This window comes from Cyrtonyx montezumae, unplaced genomic scaffold (assembly GCF_038088225.1).
Source record: "Cyrtonyx montezumae isolate F1298 unplaced genomic scaffold, pur_monq_1.0 scaffold_8, whole genome shotgun sequence".
Classification (NCBI taxonomy): domain Eukaryota; kingdom Metazoa; phylum Chordata; class Aves; order Galliformes; family Odontophoridae; genus Cyrtonyx; species Cyrtonyx montezumae.
In genome coordinates this window covers 77,337,051-77,355,946 of record NW_027072089.1, presented here as the reverse complement: position 1 = coordinate 77,355,946, position 18,896 = coordinate 77,337,051, and the positions used below count along the sequence as shown (strand labels likewise).

The following is an 18,896-nucleotide window of genomic DNA, read 5'->3' as shown; positions in this document are numbered from 1 at the left end:
GGGGTTGGTCGCACTCCCAGTAATAGGTGCATGGCCTACACTGGTTTTCATCTTTAGGGAGACCTTAGTGGCAAATCAGGACACTCCCCTTTGGTACCCAATATAGTTATGCAGCCTCAAATATAGGGCCCAAGGCTACGGTACAGGCGGCCAGGATATGCCCCCGTGCAACTGAAGTGTTGACCCAAGATAGGAACACAGCCCATATCTTGCCATGGAAGGTGAACCTACCCCTTCTTGTATCTCTGAAACATCTATACTACTACTCATGAGTCAATTTGAGTCCACACCTGGAGGAATAACATGATACTGAGATGCTCAAGTGTAACTGTAAGGTCAGTGTGACACCCAGTGGTGGACTACATCAGACTAATGGAACGCTAGCCAAATCTTCTCTGGTCCAAGCAACTATGTGCCTCCAGGAGAACTGCTGAGTACTGATCCACAAAGAACTAAGGACTTCAACAAGGAACCAATGATCAAGCATTTCAATTTTGTTGTTCTACATCATGACAGGTAACTGTACTATTGTTGCAGTGTACTGGGTCACCCTAATGGAAAAAGCTTACCTTTAACCTGCTCAGTCATTGGTTCATGCCATGAAAAAGTGGAGAGTAGTGGAAATGATGAATCAGGGCTTGAAGCAGTGATTGAGCACCTGGTAGAAAGGCAGGGTCAGCCCAGGGGAACTCAGGTGCAAGCAATACACCTGAATGACCATAAAGGTTGGAGCCAGGAGTCACTCCTTCACAGACTTAATTTAAGGATTGGCAGTGGAGGCAAAGACGTCTTGCTGAAGATCACTGCCTATCAGAGGGTGTTATAGGCCTTCTGAAGGTGAGCAGCTTTTTTTCCCATTATTTCTGTATCTGTTGCTGTTGATTCTGAGTGGATCCTTACTTGCTGTGGCCTGGGATCTTGCTGTACTGCTGTCTTGTGCTTTCCATCATGTTACATTCATATAATAATCCCTTCTCCAGAGACGAGGTTGTTTTTTGTTGTTTCCACCTACTCAGGCCAAGGACTTTATGTATCTGTTCACAAGTGTTGGGTCAGCAGCTTTCTTTGGAGCCAGCCTTCCAGCCACAGAGACAGTTACTTTTGTACTGTGAAATACAGAAATGATGTGCACAAATTTCTGTTCAGAACACAAGCTTAAGAGAAGCTCTTTATCTGGTGCTTAATGACAAAACTGGTATGCAGTTTGCAACTGTGTAGATGATTGTGCCCTGCTTAGGCCTGAGATTGTACAGGTAAACACAAGAAACAGCATCTAGAATATGCACAACACAGGCAGTAACGTTCAGAAATAAATGGAATATTAACAGTATGTAATTACAGTGGCTTTCAGGCATAAGGTTGTTGCACAATATAAAGTGTTGTGTATAAGCAGGTAGTGTGGTCAGAGCTCAGTAAGTGTCTTATGCATAAAGAAACATTGAGTATTTGTTGCAGATAATAGGCAGACATCTTCTGGGAAGCTGGAAAGTTTCTTTGAGGATCACATAGGGTCTAGCCAGAAGCTATCCCTTATTGAAAATGCCTGAACTTGAAGAAACGTTTGCATTGTTTAAAATATATTCAAAACATTCACGTAGTTTTCAATAACTCAAAATGGCACCAAATCCCATATTTGAAAAAGTTCTCTTTAAACACACCACCTAGAGGCACTTATTTTTCTTCTTCCTCGTTTAGAAGTTGTAAGTTTTCTGGTTAATGTCTGGAAGGGGTTACTTTTGTTTAATAGCTTAATCCTTTGTCTATTAATAGATGTCTCCAAACAAATGTTATCTGACTTTCTGTTCCGTGACAGAACTGGGTAAACTCAGCTGTTCTGGAGCATGCCTTTTGGTGCTTAGAAGTACTAATATATCTTTATTTTGATATTAATTAGTATTTGAGGAGTGAGATGTTAAGGAGGAAATAGCTTTTCAGTTACATCCTAGTACATACACACCAGGAGTGACTAGATCAATCAACGCTGAAGTTATTGCGTGTTCAGGGGGTTGTCAGCTGCCTTATACAGAGAGATCTGTACAAAGAGAGAAGGTGATCTGGCATCCTAGAAGTTCAAGTTTCTTCCAAGAGTATTTTTATTGCTAGTCCAATTTCAAAGATTTCTTCTGACTACAGTTAACACTTTCTTACTTCCTAGGGAGTACAGAACTTTGAATTTCTAAGAAAGAAGTTACTAATCCATTTTCTCTCTGATTGTTTTAATGTGACAGGCAGAATCATAGTGACAGTTACTGAGAACTCAAGACAGGAACGATAACTTTCTACGTCAAATTTACATTTACTCATAAGCAAAGCATTTGCTAACTGCAGCAGAAACTGCTCTGCAAGTGATGGGTTATTTTTCATGGTGAAGTATATCTGCCGAAGAAAAGCATGCTTTGCGTTGGGTTGTGGCGAATAAAGAAGAGGAAAGGATGGTCAGCATTGAAATCCTCTTCTATAACCATGCAAAGCATTGCAATGCCAGCAGTAGCAGCTGCAGCTTCTGTTCCTTCCTCATTAACTTCTACAAAAGCCTTGTGGACAATTTTAGAGAGGAAAAGATCACGTGCACCTGACATTCCCGACAAGTCAGCCTTGGCACTGTCAAATATGTCCAACAAACCCATAGCTGCTAAATCTGATTTAAGGTCATAGCTGTCTTCTAGCTGAAATTTTGGCAAATGCACGTGGACGTCGGTGGAATATAGATGTTCTGGACACGTCCACTCCTGGAGCTTCTCTAAGGTGAGCTGCTTTTCCAGCTAGAATTAAAAACACAGAAAGCATTACATGTGATCAGTGTAGAAGTGCACTACTTTCAGTAACATTTAGAGGGTTGTATAGAGTGCCATACAACTACAAAGTGAGTATACAAGAATGACTATCGCCTCGTTTTTGGCAGCTCCATATAGATATGAATGCTATTAAAATCTAGTCAGTACAGTTTTCAGTTGACAGAGTAAACCAGACATTTGCTTCTAGTTAGAGAACACAGAAACTCACTGACAGCCAAAACCAATCTTCCTGTTATTCTAACTAAAGGGGGTTATGTAATTAAAAACCAGTTACAGAAATCATCATCAGAGAGACTGAAGATGCTGATAGATTCCTGTTTAAACACTTTTTTTTTTTTACTAAATAATGTAAGTCTAAGAAAGATTTCCAAAGGTAATAGGAGTTCTACCATGAGAACTAAAAAAAAAAAAAAGAATTTTATTCTTGTAATATTCTTAGTTCTTTGTTTTGTTCAGCAAGCTAAAGGACACAGAGAAAGTAGAACACAACATCCCTCCCTGATACACAATGTGCTCGTATTCTTGTGGCGTTAGCAGAGCATTATCTAAAAATTATGCTTGATGGGTATGGGGTTCTAAGCATGTAGGTTCATTAAGGCTTTATTTTTGAGTGGCTGAATGGATCTGTTAAATAACTGTGTTAGGGTCACCTTCTGCAGTCCAGTGGAGTCATCATCAATATCGTCAGGCAATAGGATGATCATGCTAAATTCTCTTTCATCGTAAGGCAGCTCCAAAACACGGGTTTTCAGGTCAGAGATGTACCCAAAACGAAATTTCTTTTTCTGATACATCATTTTCACTGTCTTTCTCTCATTCTAAGTAGTTAAAAGGTACAGAAGAAGTTAAAATATCAATTTGAATAACTGATGAGGAATATAAGAATTGCATTCTTGCAGAAACCTCTACTGCTCTATACCGGGTGATCATAGAACTGCCTCCATCAGATTCCTGGCTGGCTGTTTAATAACAGTTTTTTCTAAAGATAGAGTGATTTTTAGTATTTCATTACCCCTACTCTTTTATAGCACAGTCAGTGCAGGGGCTGAAACAGGATCTGAGTTGCTGTACCTTTGTATTTCTCTAATAGCAAAAAACACCAGTGTTAGGAAACCAAAGATCAGCCCTGTTCATTGTAAATTAGAAGACTGAATGCATATTTCATAGGGCTGTTCCAGAAAATATCGAACAAGAAAACGGGGCTCAAACAAAATGTGCAATCATTTTAATATAGTTCACACCAGCCCAAGGACAGAAACTCTCCCAGGCAAGCTCAGGGTCCTAGACTGCATATGAGAATTGCCTCTGATACTGTTCCAGTAAGTGACAGAACATATTGCAAAAAATACTGAAGTTGGTAAAGAAATTCTTGTGTAAACTGAAAGCTTTAACTTGCTTGCATTCTTCTATAATTTTACTTGCAAGTAAAGCACCAGTTTAAGACTTTTTTTTTACTTTTTTTTTTTATTTTTTGTCAGAGAGATATATACTACCAAAATGTGTCTGTTGTACCTTATTCAACCGAAATGGCATGTCAGCAGTGTTGGCTTCTTCGAATTTCTCTGCCCAGTTCCCTTTGAAATAAATAGCATTTACCAGTACCAGCTTGGTCATGCTATTAACTGCACCTTTAGGCAGCAGATCAGGGATTTTACCTTCAGAGGGGGCAAAAAAAAAAGAAGTCACAACAAAACCTTGTAATGTGGTGGCTGCATGAATTATCCACAAAGATACTGATGCCACAGAATTATAAAATTCTATTCTGTTCCTTCCATAAAAATGGTCTTTTCTCAGTACCTGTTGCTTTAGTTCACCTTACTTGTTAATAGTACATGCTATGGTAATTTTTGATATACAGTAACTTGATGAAAATATAACGTGTAGTTATAGCTGTCACATATGACTTGTCATCTCCAGAAGTTTGATTCTAGCTACCCAGATAAAAAAAGGACCCAGGGCAGCCCGAGGTGTAGTGCTGGGTCACTTCAGGGGCCATATCCCCCTGCCACACCTGCAGTCAGATATGCAAAAACTAGAGAATACACAGGTTTTAGGATTATGGGATTAAGAAATATATAAAACGTGGACCAGGCTGTCATTTTAGGCAGTCAAATTTAGATAGACAACATCTTCATGAGTATAAACTTCTGTGCACCCAGACTCTGTGGGTTGGTGTGAACACAAACAATGGATTTATGTAGTTGTTGAAATGTCTTGCTTACGTGTTTTCTGGTTCTGCCAATCAATTGTTTGACTATCCCAGGAAAAAATGAATTTTCTCAATAGGTGGCAGGAAATAAAGGGTCTTCCTGCTCATAAAGTATGCAAAATTGCCAGTTACTTCAACAATGAAAAGTAGCTTACCTTCAGTTTTCTCCTCTACCCACTGATTAATTTCCTTCTGGGCTTCACTATAAGCCTGAAGAAAATCAACTGCAGCCAAGTCAGCTCCATATAACTTCTGAGTATTAGTCAGGAAGTCCTAGATTTGGAAACATTAAGAACAGCTGTCATTGCGTGTTGGCAAGAAAACATCTCTTTACATTGCAGATAACACAAATTAAACAGATCATCTGCTCTGAGGTGGGGCTCTAGCAGTGCATTGTCAATTTGTTTGTTTAATTGCTGTTTCTCTTTGAAACACGAGTGAGTAAGCCTCAAAGTACATGCTGAAGAGGAATAAAAATGACAATACCTTAATATGCACAGAGGTACAATTCTATAGTAAAGAAGCATGCTGTTTAGACAGGCTGGGAATTTCTTCCCAGATAAATGTTTTCAAAAATATTTTTAGTAATGTAGTACTAGACCGATGAAAATCCTAAAAAAACAACAGGCAGAGGAATGGGATGTTATGTACACTCTGAGCTAAGAGCCTACACATGGCTTACTTTTACTTTTTGAGCCGTGGAGCAGTAGAACTGAACAAGCAAAGAAAGAAATTTGCTGTGTGACATCCTTTAGGTGCATCCTTTAGCACGTGCAGATGCCTATAGGTGCAAAAATGCACGTATGCAATACTTCCTGCTCGGTAACTTTTAGAAAGATGTCTAGATGTGTTTTTGTTTCAAATACTCAAATGGCAGTGTTGCTATAAAGACAGCAACACTTGGGCTGCACTGCTTACTAATGCAGGAAAATACAGTTTTGATATCCAGCCTTGTTATTGTGCGATTTTTGCTATGGGGCACGTTCCGGAGACAGGAGAGCAACAGATGATCAAGTTTCAAAGCCCCACCACACAACTATGTTCTGTGTACCCCTACCGGCAGAAAGCTGTAGGACTTCTCTCCAAAAAGCCGACTGGCAATCCGTAGGAGACAGGAAGAATCCCTTCTGTTTATATCTGCGGTCAGAGCCCGGAATCTTGAGTGAATGTTTTCTACTTCGTCAAAATGAAAAGTCTGAAACGAAAGAGACGAGCAAACTGCTGCCAATGCCGTGCTTAAAGAATGTGCAGCGTTATCTGTACAGTGCCTCTAGTAGTTAGGTTAAGGAAAAGAAGCAGAAGGCAGCTGGAAGCTGTAAACCTCAAAGACCGAGTGAAACTGTCCCTTAGTGCTGCATCAGCCATGCCATTTCTATTAAGCTACTGCTTTCTGTTTGGCCACAGCTGAAGCTTTTGATTGTGATCTGGAATCCTATCATAGTGCTATCTGCATGTTTCTCCTTCATGGACCACTGAGTTTGTCTGAGCACTTGAGGAAGATGAGGTATTAAGAAAACTGAGAGCTACGATCTTTGGTGGTTTTATGAAAATGTCAGTGCTTTCACAGACAACTATCACCTTAAAATTAAAGCTGGTACAGTGTGAAAGTGTGTATACAAATACCCACAGGGAAGTGATTAGCCAAGGTGCAGGGCAGCAGGATCCACAAAGGGATTTGAATTTTGAATGTATGGAGCTGGATTTGATCATCTTCATGGTTCCCATCCACCTTGGAATATTCTGTGATTCTGACTTAGGGTAAATTATGACCCCAGAAACAGAATTCTACATGCTTACAAATGCCTTTCATACTCATCAGTCACTATCTCCTTGATTAGCTGATTAATTAATTAGCTGATTAAGCATTATGCTATGGGAACATGTATTACTGAAGGTTACTGTGCTGAAGCACTTCTATCTCCAGCTCCCCTACTCTTCTCTTGCATTATTTCTGCTCTCAGTAGACTCTTCCTGGGTGGGGCTGACAGTTGAATTATAAGGAATAGATGTTCAAAGTCTGTTTGTACAAGTAGTGATTCAGTTTTATTGTCTCTTCACTAAGAACAGCAGTGGTTAATGGCCTAGACCAGCTCTTCCTTAAGTTCAGAATACAAAGGTAAACTTATTCATAGGGCAAATAATTTAACAGGGATCACAGTGACAACTCCCACTTAGTTCCATTTGCACTAGCAGGTGTTTCTCTTGCGAAGAGGAAAGAGGCAGGGTCCCTTTCGCATAGGAGATCTTAGAGGAAATTGGCACACTGCTACCTGCACTAGAATTAGCAGTTTGCAACTGCTGTTGTGAGACCATCAGTTCTAAAAGACTGACTTTAAATACAGAGGCTACTTGCCCCAGCTTTCAACCAGGCTAGGGTGTGTGAAAGTACTGATGAGCTGGGTCCACAACAAAGCCCAGAGTGAAAGAGACACGCCATTTTCTCTTAACCTTTGCTGCCTAACCTAAGGATACCATGAGAATGGGCATATGAGCTCTGCTCGTCAGAAATACTGTGTGGTCGTCTTCTGCAATGCTGGTACTTGGGTAATGTCATCATTGTTGCAGTTATCAGGCTTAAAATATGGAGCTGCATTCTCTATTTTTTATATTTTTTGCTACTAAGATATACTAAGCATTGTTACATGTACCATTACTAAGTATGTATTGCAAAACAATAGTTCTTTGTGGAAAAGGCTCATAGAGTGGGTTGGGCTGGAGTGCAACTTAAAGCCTACCTGGTTCCATTCCCCCTGCTGTGGGCAGGGCTGCCACCAGGAGTTCCTGCTGCCCAGGGCCCCATCCAACCTGCCCTTGAGCCCCTTCAAGGATGGGGCACTGCAGCTTTTCTGGGCAGCTGTGCCACTGCCTCACCACCCTCTCAGTGAAAAATTTTCCCCAGCAAATATCTCACTTAAATCTTCCTGCTTTTGGTTTAAAACCATTCCCCCTTGTTCTGTAACAAACTCCTAGTAAGGACTTGGTGCTGCGGACTCTGATCAACCTAAGTTGAGACTGATAAATCAGCAAAATTAGTTTCCAAATTCATCAGTTAACTCAAACAAAGTGAAAGGAAAAAGGGGGCATTAGTAAACACAAGAGAAGGGCTGTGGAGCACAGCAGGCAGGTAGCAGCAGTGGGGTCAGTGAGTGACAGAAACCTCCCCCCCCCAAGATTACACAAATAACACCCTCCTCTCATTGTCCCATTTCTAAAATTTAATATCTTTTAATTTCAGTAAATTGTGAAAATGTTGCTGACCTTCAGCACCTGTGCCTCTGTATTACCTCTGGACCCGAGAAGGACCATGGCCAGAGCAGCAGAAATACTGAAAGGTGAGAAGAAAACATTTCCTGATGGGTTAGTCTCATTAATGCTTCTGAAGAGATCAAGTGCAAACCTGCCATTGGCATTGCTTAGGTGGTCCATGGCTGCTGCAGCTGAAAAATAAAGGTTTCAGTGAGGGCTCCAGAAAGCACTCCTCAGAGATCTAGTGCAAGTTTCAAGGGCTGGAAGTGGCTGCAAAAAGCAGAGGTGCAACAAGAACACACTTACCTCCTGTGATGCTTTACAGCTGGCTGGGCGGGCAGCTGCAGGGGAGGACTGAACCCTGCAGCAAGGTGGAGCCAGGGCTGCTGGGAGGCCTATGGGAGTGGGGCGAAAAGTGCGGTGCTGGGGCGGGCAGATGGTTACGCAAAGGCTGGCGGCAGGCAATGCTGTAAAACCTTCCTGCTTGTACAGCTGGGGTCCCTCCTTTTTGTTTGCAGTGGGATTTGTAGGTTGGGCTGTTTCTAGCTGCTGTCTCCAGAAGGTCTCGCTTTATGGCGAACATGAATGTGATTTTATTTTCTTCTCTTTCAGGAAAGGGGAAGGAACAAGAGGCATACTTTTGCTTTCACTTATAGCGTGGCATCACAAACGCGCTCCACCAGCAGCCTCTAGAGGTAGGAAGGGACAGAAAAAAAATTATCTACTTTTCACCCTGCTACCATCCCGTTCCCACACAAAGCACCGGGAGCAGAGGCTGCCTGCTCCCCTTCCACATACCTGTTGCGGCTGATAGAGCAGCACTGATTGAGCATCGGTCTGAGAGGCAGCATGCTGGCAGACTTCCCCCCCCCCCCCCCCCCACCCCCAATGGTGACTGTATTCACTGCACCTAAGGCATGGCACACTCCCTGAATGGGGCACAGGGCCACGGAGCTGCACCCACAGCAGCAGCATCCCATACGGAAACATGCACTAGGCTTGTTCAGTCTGGGGAAGGCTCCAGGGATGCCTCGCTGCAGCCTTCCACTGCATAAAAGGAGCTTATTTATAAGGGGGGGAAGAGTGACTATTTCCATGGTCTGATAGTGACAGAATAAGGGGAAATGGCTTTAAACTAAGAGAGGGGAGATTTCAACTAGATGTCAGGGGGATGTTTTTCACTCAGAGGGCAGTGAGGCACTGGCACAGCTGCCTGGAGGAGCTGTGGTGCCCCATGTCTGGAGGTGTTCGAGGCCAGGTTGGATGGGGCCCTGGACAGCCCTGCCCACAGCAGGGGGTGGGAACTGAATAATCGTTCAGATGCATTCCTGAGCCTTCTGTGATTCTTATGACTCTGAGCCTTTGCCTCAAAGACTCCTTACTATGAATCCTCCTGGGGTTAAAACCTAAACTCCATCATAACCCAGGTAAGCACCTTGGTTTTACAGCATTTAGAAAAGACACTGTGCAACAATATATTTTGAGTGAGCTACATGAAAGCTGATTGCCCTCCACCAAGTGCTTGCTTTCTTCACACTAGATGTGGAAAAAAATTATTTATGGTCAAAAAGGAAACGGAACTCCCTCAGCATTCACAAAGGATTTGTTTATTCTTTCAAGAACAGCAAAACAAATAAATCACTGTGTTAAGAAACCTTTGGCATTCGGTTTAATGAAGATGCTTAATAAACCCTGAATAGGGAAAAATATATAAAGATTGGAAGAAAAAAAAGCTGTCACTTAAATACTGGATAGGAATTTGTTTTTTTTTTTAAACATCCTTTCTTGTTTTACAGAAGAATAAAGAACTAAGTGATAGCTAATATTCCCAGGTGGCACATGTGGTGTTAAGACAAGAATCCTTACCCCCATGAAAACCTGTAAGGTCATTTGTTACAGACATATTTTTATTCCCATTCTGGCACAAGTGCTATCCAGTTATAGTAAAATGTGTTTGGTTCAGATGCTTAGTAACTCTTATGAACAGGTTGCTAAAGACTCCTTTCATCTCCCTCAGTTATTGAAATGTTCCAGAAGAAAGAAGAATTTCAAGGTAACTGGGGAAAAATGGGGAGCAGAGCATAAGATATCTTCCAATATAGTCAGAAGCAAAATCACCTTTTTCTCTCAGATGTCACCATCTGACTTGTTACCAGCTGGCCACAAAAAGTGCAATAGAAAATAGAAGATAGGTGGAAGCTTGCTGAGAAGTGGGATGTTTGTTTCTTGTGCCAGCAAGAAAACAACTCTCTACTTGAGTACACAAGGTAAGGGAGCTGTTTTAATTGGCAGCTGCTGTGTATGTCTGAGCAGCTTTGTTACTCTACTCAAGCCCAAAATGATAACCAGGTAAGGGGATTCAGGCACAGCAGAAAGAAGCAATTAGTGCAAAAGAGCAGTTCTATCCTAAAAGAAATCAAATTACTGTGTCAATGGCAGCTCTTCTGTCTCCTTAGGGAGAGCAAAATCTGCCACAGAACAAAATGCTGTTAGTTTTATTGTGCCGGATGAAGAAGAGGAAGGGATGATCGGCGATGAAGTTGGCAACGATCATAGCGCAGCGTAGCAGCATCACTCCTGCTGTGGCAGCTGCTGCTTCAGTACCTTCTTCATTGACTTCCACAAAGGACTTGTGAACCACTTCAGAGAGCACTAGCTCATTACCAGAGGAGATTCCTGAGAAGTCCGCCATCCGTAAGTCAAATGCATCAGGCATTCCCATCTTGCTCAGGATGGGTTTCAGATCGTAGTTTTCTTCTAGTTTAAATCTGGGTAAAGACACCCTCACTTCTGTGCTGTCCATCAAGTCAGGATTAATCCAATCCATCAGCTTCTCATATGTAAGTTCTCTTTCCAGCTTAAGAAAAACAGAAACATAACCCAACGTTAGGTAATTACAATAAGAAGAGTCACGGTTTTACACTAAATCACTACTTCTGCTTGTGTATGTGTTTATATAACACATAATATGCATCTTTTCCAGGAGCTTACAAGGTCTCCAGCCAAAAGAACAAGTGTTCTTACTAGAGACTACAGCTTCAGCTGAGGTCAATTCTTGTTTGGTTTTTTTGTGTGTGGTAGATACTATAAAGTAAACAGCAGATTGTAAAAACCTTATTTTAGAGACACAAGGAACATTTTATCCAGTGTCGAGCATTGGTGATATAATAGCTCTGAAACTGAACTGCAGAAACATGTGCAGTACCAAACTCTCTTCCAAGGTAGGATGCAAGCTGTCTTTGCTTTGAGATCAACAACTTACCTTTTCCAAGCCAGTAGATCCATCCTGGATTGCATCGGGGAGCAGAATGATCATACTGAGTTCATTACCAACATAAGGGATCTCGAGGATTGTGGTCTCCAAGTCTCCAATGTAGGTCATGTTATATTTACCTTTTCTAAACATCATCTGCACAGGTTTTGTCTCATTCTAAAAATAAAGAGACACAAAGAGTTACTATTGGGCTAGCACAGCAGTTGTAATATATGAAGCAGGCATGCAGTTGCTTAGGGCTTTTCACTATTTGACTGCACAGAGAACTAAGTACATTGCATAGTCACTTTTTTGTCAAGCAAGAGATAAGAAATAAGGATCCCTGAGATTTAATTGTTAATTGCTGATGTGGAAATAACTGTGAAATTTGCTTTAGGGAGAAGAAGCAAGAATACAAATTTGCTCACTTTAGAAATAGTGACGTGCTCTAAACAGAGTTGGTAATAAGCAGAGCTGGTGTTCCAGCTCTGTAACAATAATAATCCCAACTTCAGTATTTTCATTTCACTCTATGTGGCTCTAAGTACTCTGACATAAAGCAATACAAATATTTCACTATGCCACTAAATATGCTAAGAAAGCACCAGCGTTATTTTGCTTTGTTAGAAGGCAGAGGGAGAGATGAATCTTTCATCTTCTTGCTGGCTGTTTCTCTCCCATCTCTCTCCATTTTCACATGGAGCATCAGTTACTTTTTTATACGTTATTTTCCTCCTTTTCAGTGGAGCCTAATTGCTTCTTCCCCTTACCTTCACTAAATAACACAAGAAGTATTTGTTTTTAAAGGAAGGACCATTGAAACAGTGAATGTGACTCAATTCTATGAATGACAGCACTGAGAACAGAATATGCCAGAAATTATTTTGCAACAGCAATTAGTGACACATGAAAATGATGGATAAGCAAAGAAAAGGCCAAAGGGTGTGCCAGAATCACCCAGTGAAGACATATCAATGTACAAAAGTCACAGACAATAGATCTCATAGAATGCTCATAAGACTATTGGTACATTACAGTAACCACTCCTGGACAGACTGTAAAATAACCAGCTTAAAACTTCAGGTTTGCACCTGGGATTTTTAATTGCTCATCTGAGCCTACTCGTTGACTTCTGTAGCTCATCAATTACTAGTCGTTAATAAAATGAAAATAGAAAGTTAAGCTTAGTTTTGTAAGGAAAAAGGTTTGTGGTTGCTTGCACATCTAAAAGCATACTACTCGAGTCAAGGCAGCGTTCTCCAATCTCACATTTTACAACTTTTTTCTAATAGCTATTTTCATCCCAAAAATTGCAGTCTAGAAAAATGTGTGTCTACATTGGAAAATCTCATCTCAGAGCTAGGCTAAGCCTCATACCCAGAGGAGCAGCACTGGATTTGCCTCCTGAGGGGAAAAGGAAAAAGAGACCTGAAAAAGGCAAGAAAGTAAGCCTGGGCTGTGTGTGACATCTCTGGGGGAAGTGGATAGCAAACTTTCCTTCCTAAAAGGAACCAAAAAAGCTGAAGGTGACGGCTCTGTTCAGACACTTCTGCATTTATACATCTTCTCTGCCTAGAACCTGTGAACATCTTTTACCCATGCAAATTTTACACTGAAGCAGTCATGTTTTTTGAGAAAGTGGTCATGACTCTCAAACAGCCTAACAGCTTCACACAAACATTTCCTACAGTTCAGAGTTCATTTATCACACTACCTTTCCCAAACACAAATGAGCAGGGTAAAGGAGAAAAAAAAAAAAAAGGAGAAAGTATAAAGTAAATAGTTGTGATATTAAAGTTCTTAGTAATTATGTGAAGCTTCACAGAAACTAAACAAGGAAGTGTTCACGCCAAGGGGATGGCTATAGCAAGTTCTGGGCAGATTACCTCAGGTAACTCTGCTTAAACAATTTTTTTTTTTTACATTACATTGAACTTTATATTGTCAACGTATTAACGTATCATACCTACCTTGTTAATTTTAAATGGCATTTCTTTTGTGGTCTCTTTGTCAAACTTCTCTTGCCAGTTGCCCTTGAAATAGATGGCGTTCACCAACACAAGTTTTGTCATTGAGTTAATGATTCCCTCCGACAACAATTTCTGAATTTTACCTTTAGGATATAGCAAAAGAAAACACAAATTTAACAGCAGTACGTCATCAACTGTTGTAATACAAAGTATTTAAAATGTATTAATTACAGATTAGATAAGGGAATTATGTCCCAATCAGAGACAGTGGTTGAGGTTTTTGTTTGTTTGTTTTAAAAATAACAGTATTACACTTTGGCATAGCTGTTTATGCAAGCCCTGGCTGACATTACATACATCAGACAGTTCTGCAAAACACTTACCTTCAGTCTTCTCTTCCACCCAGCCATTTATTTGCTTTCTGGAATCTTCTGAAGCATTTTTGAAGTCAGTCTGTTCTAGCCCAGCATGGTAGAATTTCTGACTCAAGTCTATAAATGACTGCCATGAACATTTAAAAAAGCTTTTCAGCAATGTATTTTACTGACATTCAGCCACAGATGTTTTTTAAGCACACTGAGAAAAACCTATCCCCTTCTCTTCCCTCAGCTTCATATAAAGCCATTTAAGTTTTGACTGACATGTTCTTATCAGTTGTTTTATCGCCTATTTGAGCTAGGATTTATCTTCCTCTTTATCATATTATGGCAAATGGCTTCTTTAATATGCTAGAACACCCTATAGCACTCAACTGAGAAATGACTGCCTGGGTTTTTTCTTTTTGTTTGTTTGTTCTTTTTGCTTGAGTGAGAGAACATGCAATGTTATAAGCTTGGCCCTACAAAAACTTCACTGCCAAACCTCCCAGGCTAACAGAAAATTTTTAGATTGGGGGAAAAAAAAAAGTTTTATTATAGTGAGAAGAAATATTGATAGATACATTCTCTCCAACTTAATATAGTGACATCTTTATTCACAAATGCCACATTCAGGGTATAATCAACAAGATAGCAACACATAAACAACACAACAGCATTTGTTTTCCACCAGGACTTCTTACTCTGTAACTCTCAGAAAAAAAATACATTAGAACTGTACTTCTGTATCTAGGGAAGCATGAATCTAAAGAAACATGAATAACAGTACCTATACTCCTCATACATGTATGTATATGCTTATAAGGAAAGTATTAAGAGTCACGTACTCCTCTCAGCATGTTCTCCAGAGGGCTTAATTAACAGAGAAGTAACTACAAAATGCTGCCCATCCTGGACAGCAGTAACAGGTTTTTTTCATCATAGTTATAAGTTACCAAAGGAAAGGAGATTTGTCAATCATTTGACCCTAGAACCCACCAAAAATGGATCATGAAACCCAGAAGATTAGGAGTCTGATGAATTTTATGGTTTTGTACCAGTTGTGCATTCATTTAATCTTAAAGTAGCTTCTCCACCCAGTTCACATCCCAGCCTTTTGCACAGACTGTCAGGTTGGTTGGTCTCAGCCTTGAAAAATTTGGAAAATTAAACCTGAACCTTTATCTAACCTTCAGCAAGGGGAATAGCTAGCGAGTACATTATACTTCACAGCACACCAGATTTAATGTTTACTTACTGAGAGAAACTCAAATGTCTTTTCTCCATAAAGTCGGTTAGCAGTTCTGAGGATGTACTTGGTGTCAGGGTTGTTAATTTCAGAGAGAAGCGACTGATACCCATTGTGAGCATCCTCAGCTTTGTTCAAAGAAAGCACCTGCAGAGAGACAAATACCTTCTGTGGAGCCTATGCCATCTCTGACACACTTGCTTCAGCACAATTGTTCTGTTATTAAATCTGAATGCAGACACATTCTGCCTTTTTCTTAATGCTGCACAAGGTACTTCTTAGAGAACTCAGGATTTATAATCTCCACCTTAGAAAACCTAGCCTTAATTCTGTTAAAAGCCTGAAACAAAGGAGCCTGAAGTTAAAAGCAGAACAAACCTTCACATAATTAAGCATCTTATTCAATACCTTAGATGCAAACCTGATCCTTCAACTGATAACAGAAAACAGGCTGCTGTAGCTGATGTTAACACAGGCAAAGATTTAAAATCCCATTAAAACCACTTTTCATCTTCATTCTTCCTCATCACTATAACCATTGCTAAAAATGAAAAAGTATAGATGATCTACTCTGAATCATAATGCCAGAAACAGAGGCAGGCAGCACTTCAGTGAATGTGAAGTAACCTGCACAGCAGTTAATGATAGATTTGGCCCTACTGTCACACAGCAGACACACCACTTCACTCCCTAACTGCTCCCTTGGTAATTCATTTGCCAGTTTACATTAAGAATTTTACTTTTCATTGGTCATTCAGCTTTGCCTTGTTCTGAATCTTTGCTGAGTTACTCACTGGAAGTTCAGAACTATGTCCTTAGCCCTGTATCACTTCTTTCTTCAGGATGTACCAGGATTAAGATTACAGGTTATGGAAACATAGGCTAGTACACTAAACAAGCAACTGATCATTTTTGTTTGTTTGTTTCTTAAAATCTGTTTAACATTATGTGCTTATATGTTGTATTTTTTCCCCCCTTGATTATCTGGCTTCATTTTTGAAGTATGCACAGTCTGAGATTAAGCCCAAAGATAATATAATAAATTATTTTATGTAACTGGAGATTAATCTCTAACTGTACAAATATGTAATTTAAAAAAATAAATCCCAGGTACCTCTTAATGACATATAAAAGGAAGAACTCCATACCATGAACAAACACTCTGAAAAACATGAATCTCTTAATTTCACACTGCAGGAAGTCCTCCTGTACATAAACTCGGTAGGAACAGGTTCTGCTCATGTACATACCTAAGGAAGATTTCTGTCCTCTGAGGCCAGAATGACTATCACAATTTAGCAATTAGAGGTTACAGACTGTAATACAGATCTCAGGTCTGTAGCCCATATATCATCAAGTAGATGATATATGCATCAAGTCCAATACATTAAGTTCATGGAGACATACCTTTGCAATTTGGGCTTCTGTGTTACCTTTCGAACCCAGCAAAATCATAGACAAAGCAGAAGAAATACTAAAAGGAGAAAAGAATAGATTCTTTGTGCTGTTCTTCTCACACAGCTCTCTTAAGAGGTCAACAGCAAAAGTGGTATTTGCTGTACTGAGGCTATCCATGGTTCAAAGCCTAGGAGAAAAAAAAAACCACAAAACAAGATTGGCTTAAATTTATTTGATCACAAACTGATAAATGACTTCTGTCTTTTATATTTTCCAATATAAATCACACAGCAAATATCTTGATTTGAGTAGAAAATTATGAAAAACTAGTTTGTCAGAATAAACATCTTAAATTCCATACAATGCACTTGAGGAAGCTACTGTTTCTATGATATAATCATATAGATGTAGCAAGAGCAATTGCCATTGGATCAGAAACATATAATTATTAAGGTTGGTAAAGATCACGTAGTCCAACTGTCAATCCATCCCCACCTCACTCACTAACCCACATCCCTCAGTGCCACATCTACATGTTTCTTGAACACCTCCAGAGACATGACTCGTCACCTTCCCTGGGCAGCCTGTTCCAGTGTCTCACCACTCTTTCCAAGAATAAGCTTTTGATAATATCCAAACTGAACCTCTTTTGGTACAACTTTGAGGCTGTCCTCTCCCATCCTATTGCTGTTACCTGTGAGAAGAGGCCAATCCCCACATTATTACAAACTCCTTTCAGGTCAGTGTACAGAGTGATAAGGTCTCCCCTGAGCCTCCCAGTTCCCTCAGCCATTTCTCATAAGCTTTGTGCTCCAGACCCTTCAGCTTCGCTGGATGTGCTTCAAGGCCTCCAATGTCTTTCTTGTAGTGAGAAAAGCCATTACTCTTGTTCATGGAGTAAACATTACATCTTTTGAAATGAACATACACGACAATTATTTTGTTTAGGACTTGACAGAACAAGTCTCCTTTGACTCCACAGAGACAGTTATTTGCTTTATAGGAAAACCAAAGCAGAAAGGCACCAGAATGGCAGAATTAGAGACTTACCTTCTCAAAGCGTGTGTATCTAAAGTATTTCCTTCAAGCTTACTTGTTCGCTCGTGCCCTAGACCTACCAGTCAGTCTGCCAGAAGCCAACTTAATGATTCAATCTACAAGATTGAAATGAAATTTATCTAGTCAACATATCAGATTACTGCAGTTTCCTGCTGCGGTATGAAGTCAAAGTCCACTGCAGTTTGCCTTTTATTGTCTACAACATGGAAACAGACAGACACAATAAAGTGTTTACGGGGAACTTCGTGGCACATACGTATCTCAGGGCTTGTCAGACTTCACTCTACGTCAGCCGAGCAGGCAGCTAACTAACCTGAAGTTATACCACACATCTACAGGGAGGAGCCATGAGTGCCAGAATGCAAGTTACAAATAAGAGCCACCAGACATCGCAGGATGTCAACCAGTAGTAAAGGCGGTTTGTATGGTTCGTAATTTTTTCTCCCCTAAGGCAATGCCTGCTGTTGGTACGTTGCTACAAAAATACAAAGCCAACACCTACTCCCATACTAATGATTCATCATCTCAAGCATGAGGGAGCAGCAAAGCTTCCCCAAGCGTGTTTCCTCTAAAACAAACTCTTACTAGGAGCCACAGGCAACAGCTGCAGCTGTACTCATGTTTCCCTCTACCCGTGAACGTAAAAAAAAATAATAATAAAAATAAAAACGACAAAAAGAAAACTCGGACTGGAGCAGCGAAGCTCGCACCTCTCCGTCGATTTCCGCCTGCTGGCCACAAAACTCGCACAGACAAGGGCTGGCTGACAGCGCTGGATGACGGCTCCCCTCCCTCCGCCAACGCCCGGCAGCCGCGCCTGCCAAAACCGCTCGGAGCTAGGCCGCGTGAGAAACGCTGCCGTCGCCCCTCAAGAATTGACGCAGGCTTCCCATACAAAACAACGGCGCAGACGCCCCGCACTCACCCCGCCGAGCACCAGCGGCCGCCGCCCCGCCCTTCTCCCGGAAGCTTTTACCCAGCCACGGGCCGCCCATCGCGGGCTGCGCATAGCGGCCCCGAGCGGCCGCGTTGGCTCCGGGCCCTCCGTCCCCTTCGGCCTCCCCGTCCTGGGAGAGCTAACAGAAAACACCGTCAAGCTGCGAGGGGTTGCTTATTATTAGTGCTGCTGTATTTGAAGCAGGTGCTGTTTTGGATAAAGATGAGCTGTAGGTCGAGCGGTGTGGGTTGGGTTCTTCCGTCACGCCTGTAGCTCTGCGTGAGGAAATAGGGTGGTGCCTCACGTTCCCTGTGAGGGGAAGGGATGGAGTGGCTGATAGTGCTTAGGGGATGGAGCTTGAGTCTGATCAGAATAATGACCAGGGTTGCTTTATCAGTGTGTGTGCTTGCAGGCACTGCTGTGG

The 18,896-nt window shown here is 41.1% G+C and overlaps 3 protein-coding genes across 4 annotated transcripts in view; 1 reads left to right on the top strand and 2 right to left on the bottom strand.

The window, feature by feature from the left end:
• Window positions 1–18,896, top strand: part of LOC136059152 (vacuolar protein sorting-associated protein 4B) — a 382,624-nt gene that overhangs the window by 216,940 nt on the left and 146,788 nt on the right. The gene's annotated exons all lie outside the window — the stretch shown is intronic.
• On the bottom strand, window positions 1,666–8,610 carry LOC136059156 (leukocyte elastase inhibitor-like). Of its 2 annotated transcripts, XM_065753134.1 has the most exons (8): window positions 8,551–8,610; window positions 8,263–8,432; window positions 6,062–6,199; window positions 5,160–5,277; window positions 4,308–4,450; window positions 3,446–3,613; window positions 2,567–2,762; window positions 1,666–2,147 (listed from the first exon to the last, which is right to left on the bottom strand). In XM_065753134.1, exons 2-8 carry the CDS (start codon window positions 8,428–8,430, stop codon window positions 2,134–2,136), a joined length of 945 nt encoding a protein of 314 aa, XP_065609206.1. In that variant the 5' UTR covers window positions 8,431–8,432; window positions 8,551–8,610; the 3' UTR covers window positions 1,666–2,133. The 2 variants fall into 2 exon arrangements, with proteins under 2 accessions (XP_065609206.1, XP_065609205.1); XM_065753133.1 differs by lacking the exon at window positions 1,666–2,147 and having other exon boundaries at window positions 2,185–2,762.
• Window positions 10,477–18,535, bottom strand: LOC136059155 (serpin B6-like). Its single transcript, XM_065753131.1, has 8 exons — window positions 18,461–18,535; window positions 17,527–17,630; window positions 16,486–16,663; window positions 15,088–15,225; window positions 13,857–13,974; window positions 13,474–13,616; window positions 11,513–11,680; window positions 10,477–11,107 (listed from the first exon to the last, which is right to left on the bottom strand). Exons 3-8 carry the CDS (start codon window positions 16,651–16,653, stop codon window positions 10,703–10,705), a joined length of 1,140 nt encoding a protein of 379 aa, XP_065609203.1. The 5' UTR covers window positions 16,654–16,663; window positions 17,527–17,630; window positions 18,461–18,535; the 3' UTR covers window positions 10,477–10,702.

Bases quoted from the DNA above. Each gene is read 5' to 3' on its own strand.
- LOC136059156 (XM_065753133.1), bottom strand. From the start codon at position 8,430: ATGGACCACCTAAGCAATGCCAATGGCAGGTTTGCACTTGATCTCTTC. The intron at 4,451-5,159 runs GTAAGCTACTTT...CCCCCTCTGAAG, and splicing joins GGTAGAGGAGAAAACTGAAG to GTAAAATCCCTGATCTGCTG. The intron at 3,614-4,307 runs GTACAACAGACA...TTAACTACTTAG, and splicing joins TGCCATTTCGGTTGAATAAG to AATGAGAGAAAGACAGTGAA.
- LOC136059155 (XM_065753131.1), bottom strand. From the start codon at position 16,653: ATGGATAGCCTCAGTACAGCAAATACCACTTTTGCTGTTGACCTCTTA. The intron at 15,226-16,485 runs GTATGTCTCCAT...GTCTCTCTGCAG, and splicing joins CAGAAGCCCAAATTGCAAAG to GTGCTTTCTTTGAACAAAGC. The intron at 13,975-15,087 runs GTAAGTAAACAT...TGTTCATGGCAG, and splicing joins AGACATTTGAGTTTCTCTCA to TCATTTATAGACTTGAGTCA.